At 39.4% G+C, this 8,752-nt stretch overlaps 1 protein-coding gene across 5 annotated transcripts in view; it reads right to left on the bottom strand.

The window, feature by feature from the left end:
* The window catches only part of LOC128755004 (myosin-10-like), a 29,810-nt gene extending 26,201 nt beyond the window's left edge, over positions 1 to 3,609 (bottom strand). For all 5 annotated transcript variants that reach the window (XM_053858098.1, XM_053858097.1, XM_053858095.1 and 2 more), the window contains exons 1-2: positions 3,456 to 3,609; positions 1,236 to 1,609 (exon numbers count right to left, since the gene is read on the bottom strand). In XM_053858098.1, the coding sequence (XP_053714073.1) occupies positions 1,236 to 1,580 (345 nt within the window). In that variant the 5' untranslated portion in view covers positions 1,581 to 1,609; positions 3,456 to 3,609. The remainder of the gene's footprint in view (positions 1 to 1,235; positions 1,610 to 3,455) is intronic.
* Between the last annotated feature and the right edge of the window lie 5,143 nt (positions 3,610 to 8,752).

The following is an 8,752-nucleotide window of genomic DNA, read 5'->3' on the forward strand; positions in this document are numbered from 1 at the left end:
TCCAATAGGCACCAGCATCACCAGTCAGAAGTCAGAGGTGGACCAAATAAAAATGTTAAGATTATTCCAAATATATCAAAACGGACTGATGAGAAAAATGCTGGGAGGGACATTTGAGTGTTTTGCCATCTGAGGGGAAAAAATGGTAAATTATCTCTTATTTTATCTTCAAATTAGTTAACATTAGTTCATGATGTCCATATTTTAATATCACGTACATTACAAAGCAATACATTCCTTGGCTCATGATCAAAAGACAATCAAGTGGCTCACTAGCTTTATGTCTGTGTGCTATTTCAGGAATGCCTGGAACTTGCCAGCTAATATAAAAGCTGATGGCAGGTCATTGAAGTGAGGTCTGTATCAAAAAAGAAGAGATGAGGTGCTTAAAATAGAACTGATAGGAATCGGTTGTTAAACTTGAACAACATGTTTATTTTATACACATACACACACACACACACACACACACACACGTGTGTGTGTGTGTGTGTGTGTATATATATATATATACAGATATGTGACTTAAATTAAAATGGTAAGAGAATCAGGATAAAATTCCCCCTCCACGTCTGTGTGTAAACAAACATTGTCTAGGTCGCGTCATGTACACATGCATCCAACATTTGTATTATTAGTTCATTTTGTTCATACAGCATCAGCTCAAGTCAGAACAAATTTTATAATAATTACCATTTCTCACTATTAAAACAGTGTGACTGAGTCATATTATACAAACTTTCTAAATGCTGAATTAATTTCACTTATTTACCGAAAAATGGCTACAACCAAAAACTCTTAAGATTAGCTGAGTTGTTTACGTTGTTTTTCCCTGGCTGCTTTGTTCTTTGATCCGCTCATTTGGGCATCTTGAAATACACGCCAGCCATTTAGATTCACTTTTGCTTTAAAAGTCAGTTTTATCTTTCAGCCTGAGAGGGTTGCGTTGAATAGTTGAGGGCTGATGCACAGCATGCTTGTAAGTGCAGTGGGCGGGTATATATTTATCCTGCCGCAACTTTGCTGCCTATCCACACAGTATTATGCCAGTGGTTTGCAGCCTCTGACTTGTGCTGTTTTGACTAATCTTTAGAAGATTGGTTTCAATGCGCTAACACAACATCATCAACATCAAAGACTACCAAAATACAAACCTTAATTTGAGATTCACATACACACACACACTCGTACACATATTGCAATCAGAGTGCTTGTATAAAAATAAAAACACTTACATAGATAAGGCCAGAGTAGTAGCGATCTTTCAGGTTGTGGAGTACGGAGGCTTCATTCAGGCAGGTGAGCTCTGCCATATCCTCCACTTTGCTAAACTTAGGGGGATTCATCTTCTGAATATCATCCTTGTTAACTACAGACTTCTTCCCATTTTCTGCCAGCTCCACCACTACCTCATCCCCCCGCTCTTCACGGACACTGGCTGCCTCAAAGCCATGGCGTTCAGATGGGATCCATACTAGCCTCTTGGCTGTCCAGTCGGCCTGTGCTGCTGGATTGTAGACCACAGCCCGGTCCACAAAGAGGTACCGCTCTGGGTCCTCTGTCCCACTCCTTAATGACATCACTGTGTACCAAACCAAGACAAGGCTACCTGTAACAAAGACAGAACACAGAGTACAAAGTTAGAAATCGACATTAAAGGCAAGCAGAGAGTGAAGGCTTGCTGGGACAAAAGGCTTTACTGAGGCTTTGAATGCACAACACACCAAAACAGGAAGTTGCACATTGAAAATTCACAGGATAGGGTTCAGGTTCATATTTACCTCTTTTTTTCCAGATGTCTTTCTGCTCGTAAATATTCCTATTACCACTACTACTACTACTACTAATAATAATAATAATAATAATTACAGTTGCTTTATACGTCGTAATGCAAATACAATTAGATTACTGTGAAAGTTATACATCAAGTAAAAACTTGGCATTAATACAGTATAAAGATTTCTCTAACAGTATGACAGAATGTAAAATAACTTTCTCCTATTCATGTGAGCAGTTAGAATTGCAGGAAAGTTGCAGGGAAGTGTCCTCTCTGCATTTCCCATCAGAGGTTGCCACAGTAAGTCAGTCTTTTCCACCATTATCATTTTTCACATCCTAACCACTCACAGTTATCTTCTTCATATCCTCATTTACTGCATTCGTGAACATCATCGTCTTCCTCTTCCCCTTCTCATCTACAACATTCTGCATCCAGGCATATGCCATGTCTCTCCAGCTTCCTCTCTCCTCCCAACTCTTGTTGCAAATCACTGTATCATTAGCAAACATCATGGTCCATGTACACACACACACACACATGCTGAACGTCATCTGTCAGTCTGTCCATCATAGTAGTCAAAATGAATACCAACAGCTGCTCGGTGACTTTAACAGTTGCTAAGAAAGAAAACAGGGAGCATCCATACAGAACATTTTCTATATAGTGCACACGGTGGGCAATGCTGAGAGAAGTTCCTGTAACTGAAAGGTGTCGGCAAGACACACCACAGAGAACAAGAATATACGTTTCAGGGGAGGCTTATGTGATTCAATGCATTCATTCTCAACAATTCTAACAACAGTTACTCCACTCAAACTGGACTAAAATGAAACTATTAAAACTTGCCAAATCTTGTGAAACAGAACAGCACATTGGGAGGCAACACCCCTACAACTTGAGACGCAATGCCTTCAAGAAGCACAAATAATTGTTTGTCAGAAACACTCAGGAACCATGTGTTGTTGAATACTTCATCCTACAAGTCTCATGCTTAAATCAGGCGCCTGAACCGAATGTGGGTCAGGTCACGGGATGGGGGATCAGTGTGGTGGCTTCAGCCGCTGGGTGCCATATCACCGCATCCTTCCGTCACTAAAGATTGACTTTTGTCTGACAAAGCTACACGGGGGGGACACACCACCCCATCATACCCCTCCGCATCAACAGGCATGGTAACGTCCGACCATTTTCAGGTACCGCAGCTAGGACCAGGCCAACAGCTGCATGCTAGCCCGCTAACGTTAGCTTAAAGTTGGCGTGTCGTGCTCCATGTCCCATACGCGCTCAGTTAAAAAAAAGCCAGTACCGGCCTGACTTGAGCCGGTAAAGGCGAGAAAATCAGACGGGCTCTCAACAGATATTGTTGCTGAGCGTATTCAGAGTTTCGACAATGAACGGAGCATCATGGGTGTGGAGAGTTCAAAAGACGTCTGGGTGGGGAGAGACGTTGGAGGACAATGACCACTACTAACGAATCGCCACTTCAAAGCCAAAGCGCACGAAAAGACTAATATAGATCGTTGCACCGTTTCATTTCATGCATAAATAACGCCTCGGCAGCGCCAGCTAACATTAGCTCCTCCATCATTGAAAAGTCATGGCACAATAATCCGTTAGCTGCCATTTACAGCTGCTGATCAATATGCGACTCTCCCGGGTCAATAACCGAACTTACCAGCAGCAAAAGGCAGAGAAATCCAAACTTGGAGCTATCAGTATCCGACCAAAGACCGCAGTTATGCTCGGAAGCGAGCAAAAATAGTCTCCTAGTTGCCCGCTCTCTCATCAGTGGTACTCCTCCACCATCCAGCAGCCTCGCAACCGAACCGATGCACCAACGCGGCTTGGGCAACGCCCATCTCATAATTCCGCAATGTGATAGGCCAGTAGAGTATAATGCTGCACTGTGATAGGTCAAGGACAGACTCCATCGAGAAACTTTGTTAGACAGATATAACAGGACCGCTTAATCAAGCTACTATTTAAACCGTCGCTGCGACAATACTTTTATACTAACGGTCAATATATATTGTTAGGAATGATGGCGTTTATTTAATGACATGAAAATGATAATTTTAATAGTTTTTTTTACACTCATCAATGTATTCTTTGAAAAAAAATATTGAAATGTAATGGTTACAACGTTGATGATGAATGTGTAAAAATGTGTTTATATTTATTAGATTACCATTTAGACAATTGTCACAAGAAGCGCATTTTCAGAACAGTACTTATCAACAGGATTCTGAATTTTCTTCTTTTGTCATTGTGCATTTTGCCCAACTATTGATTTCTAACAAGAATTTGATTTGTGTTTTCCTGTTAGGCACGTTCAACACGTTTCATAGAATTTAAAAAAAAAACCCAACATCTACTCAATTGCCCGCTCAAATCTAATTTCAATGAATAAAACAACTGGTCAGCGCAAGTACAGTTTTATTTAAGTTTTAGAGTCAATTCAATATTTAGAGTCAATGCCTCTTCCGAATATTTATCTTGTTTTTTATGAAGCTTTCAATATATAATCTCAAGATATTATTGCAATTGAATCCACTGAATCCCTCATCGCACGTCTTCCTGTGCGCTCATCTAAAAGGGATTTTCACAAGGGGGCGCTGTTGGACAAACTATAAACAGGCTCCGACGTGGATGGCCAGAAGTTCATTGGATGCTTCTGTCGTCGCCACATCTCATTTACAGCCATGGTCAACCTGACTTTATCGCTCACACTTTGAAGCGCAACATGGAACGAATGGGGTCCATCGACTGTTGCTATCCAACACTCCCAAGGCCGAACGAGACACTATGACTCATCAACTTTTATTTCCATCCCTTACCTTAAAATAGTTCCCTGTTATATCTAAATGGTCATTAAAATTGCAACCAGTTTTATATTATAAATACTTTTTTTTCTTTTCATAACTGTATCCTACTATACATACATACATATATATATATATATATATATATATATATATATATATATATATATATATATATATATATATATATATACCGTAATGAGATCTTGGCATAACCAAGAGTTTTCCACATCATCTTACGCTGTCCTTCTTCTCATTTAAATAATTTCTCTTAATTATCTTAATTATCTTCTTGTGTTGCTCTTGTCTTTATTCTTGGGTTTAATTTGGTGATACACCTGTCGTGTTACATTTTTTTTATTGTATTCACATGCTACATTTTAGTACTCGGTGCCAAGGAGCCACACATATTATAAATGAATGACAGCGACATCTTCAGGTGGAAAAATTTGACCTCTGAACCGCATTTCGACACGCCTGCACAATACTTACATGTGGTTTTGCGAATATACACAAGCAGTTTCAACAGATGTGCCGCATTTGTACTTACAGAAGTGTAGAAACCTGTCAAAATGAAATATGCTGTGACAACTTGAAATGAAAATTGTTGGCATCTGTCAACACCTCTATGCCATAATAGACCTGTCATTGGCAATGACCTCCAATTCTCCTTGGCTTCATTCAAGACAGTAGTTGTTAAAAAATGTTTCTCTGTGTAGATTAGGCCTGTGCAATGTGGATCGAATGTTGATAAATGTTTGTCCAACATTGCCTTTTATCGTTCACTCGATGCCTCGGAAGTAAGCATTCATCCTTGTCACAGGCTTCCTACAGTCTTTCTACGAAGGTGTGAGGATGAAATAAGGGTGAGTGACTGTGCAACTTGCATCTTCTGTGTTCCTCCTGTTTAGTTTTTGTTGTAAAAAATACTTAGTAATTTATGACCTCAGACTTTTTCAGTGTCTTCCTTCTCCAAATGAAAATTATATGTAGAAGAGAATACACAAACAAATGTTAATAATTTCAATATCATGACCTTCCTGACTTATGCACCTGTTTCAAGTCCTCCTCTCCGTGATGCAGTCTCTTCATGGACTTCAGCTCATATATATATATATATATATATATATATATATATATATATATATATATATATATATATATATATATATATATATATATATATATATATATATATATATATATATATATATATATATATGAACAGACGCATATTGACCTGTTCAATAGGGGTCAACATAATTTTAAAAGACTGTCAAACCAGTACAATAGCTCCTCTTAAGACACTCAATAATCGCGGTTACTGCTACACAAATCACATACACACCTGACATTCAATACAGCTGCTCACCTGTATTGATCTGTGTGTATGCAGAGTAATTGTAAGCCGAATGATTTACAATTTCATGACATCCATCATTCTGATTTTCGATTACAGCACAGTGTCATTGTTTCTTCACTATTTACAAGAAAAATAGATGCAGATGTTGCAGACCCACCACTTAACAGACTACTCCAGAGTAATGTTGGGATTGCAGAGTGAATACAGCATTACTGCAGTGTCTGGATTAGAAACAACCTTGGGTCCCAGTCCCAGAGAGATGATGTGCGACAGATGGATGCAGCATCTTCAGTCATGAGGATGTCCATACTTGGGGCGTCCCCCCGCTATTGGACATGTGCAACTGAGGGTAGAGAGACCCAGTGCTCACCTTAGAGATTTTCAGATCCCTGTTGTCATGGGAATGCCTCAGTCCAGAGAGAAAAAAAATAAGACAATGAATGGTTGGATGTACAAACAGAGTGATTTAAATGCCTTCAATAATGATATCCACAGTGAAATTCTGTAGAAAAGAAAGCTCAGCCCACAGATAGGAAGCAGAAATTCTGTGTTATCATGATAATTTAGACAGTTTGTCCTTCCTTCCTGTGGTGAGCCTCCTGTGGATTTCTACAAACACAGTTATGTTGACAGGTTGTTCGTCATCTCTCAGCGTTGGCTGATGACTAACAGTGTTTCTCTGAAGTCAGCAGGTTCAATAGAGTTTGTTCCTGTGGACCGAGGTATTTTTCGACAATAGCTAATAACTTTGAAGAGGAAACAGGTGTGAGGACTCATTCATTCTTCATCACCAAGGAACAATATTGCTGTACAACAGAAAAACCAGATGGGACCGACTGATGTTCATTGTTAATTGGAAATGATTTATTCATTTATCTATATAATTTATTGTCTATTTGCTTGCATACTTTGTGTAAATGTGCTATGTGGGTGGGAAAGCTTTGTGTTTTGTGTTTGCTGTTACTCTGTGTGCATCTTTGTTGTTAAATGTGTGTCTTTGATGTTTATAGTGTCTTTGCTTGTTGCTGCTGTGACATGTTGAATTTCCCCACTGTGGGACAAATAAAGGACTTCAGATCTAATGTAAACCTCTGCTTATTAGTCTGTGTATGGTTTTGGTTTGGGGGAGTAAACCAGAGTGGAAAGCAAGGTCACTCAATCTGGAACTGAAACTGTGCGACCCAAAGTGCTGTCAGAAATGTAATATTTAACTTGATATTGGCTCTTATTCAGGCAAACACACACAACCTTTGGTTGTTTTTCCCCCCCAACATGACTGAGTTATCAGTGAATGCTGATGTTAATGGCTGATAATTGCAGTCTTGTGTGGATGGGTATTTATGAGGCAGAGTTTGGGGTCATTACACTTCACCCTGACAAAATTCAAGTAAATCATTTCTGCTCTTTGACTCTGCTCTGTGACTAGTTGAAGCCTTAAGTGAATTAGTGTACTTACACTGCAAAACAATAATCAAATCAAGTGCTAGCCAGTAAATGAAAGATGTCACTAGCACTGTATAAAGACAAATACATAATGAAATTAACCTTTTATTAACAAGATATTGATAACAGTATAGAAAAATGAAACGGTCAAACCTGCCTTCAAATTTGCTTCCAATTCCAATGACTCATTTGAACCTATTTATACGGTGACGTGTTATATCTATTGTATTCTAAATATAACTCTCACATTTAAAACTGTGTGCTCTTACATGTTACTTAAATACAGATGACTGCAGCACTTTCTTTTCCCCAACATCTTTGTGCGTTACAACCTTCAGATAAAAAAGCAAGACAGGTACATTAGAGCCGTTTCCTTTAAAGCTATGGAAACTGTTCCATTTGCAGTCGAATTTTCAGAGTACTTCATTTGCAGTTAATGTATACAGTGGAAAAAATACTAGTTGGACCAGTCGCCCACTTGGCATTATTGTCAAATGTTTACTCTGCCATGAGTCATTAGTTTTAGAAGTGGTTTGATGAGACCCATTTAAGAACACCAGTGATCCCACATCAGGTTGTCCTTGAGCAAGACACTTTAAATTGCCTTTGCAGTCTTGGCAACTAGACTTTATTAAAAGTGTGTTTTACAGGGTTTGTAGAGATCATTTTCGAAGGACCTGCAGATAGAAATATTGAAGAAAACATATTCACTGAAGGCCAGCACTCACCGCGACACAAGTCATTCACTTGAATTTAGTCTTCAGTATTTCCTGAAGGAGCTGCATGGCTAACAGTGGTCCACATGTAAAAAGTTCATATTGTTAGATCTGGTTTAGCGAAAGCGAAGGGCTGGTACTTTGCTGAAGTTAAGTTTTCTCCGTTCAAGGCTCTTGATGACTCCAGCAGATAGCGCTGACAGTGGAGATTCCCTGGATCAGTTCAGGTCCAAAGCCGCAGCACATGAACAGGTCAGTCACTGGAGCGCGGTTAAACGCAGGCATGAGCGCCAGAAATCCTGAGATGAGATCGAAAACGACAGTTTTTCAAACAGGGCCTTTTGGTTCAAAACCAGCACTCTGCGACAGGATAACTGGCCCAAACTTTGTCATGACACGCTGCAGCGACTTTCATACTTTGCCCAGTGATGAGGGCAGAACTGTGAAATTGAAAACTGAGTCAGAAAAGCACATCATGTTGATATCATATCCCCAAAACCCAGATCTGAGAGGGATCGTGATTCACCATCCTCATCTTGGTCCAATTTTTTTTTTGTTTAATAGCACCTAAATAATTCATGACGTTATTTTGTCACCATCAGTTGGAGCGGACAGTCCAGAAGGTTTG

This window comes from Synchiropus splendidus, chromosome 2 (genome assembly GCF_027744825.2).
Source record: "Synchiropus splendidus isolate RoL2022-P1 chromosome 2, RoL_Sspl_1.0, whole genome shotgun sequence".
In the NCBI taxonomy this organism is placed as follows: Eukaryota; Metazoa; Chordata; class Actinopteri; order Syngnathiformes; family Callionymidae; genus Synchiropus; species Synchiropus splendidus.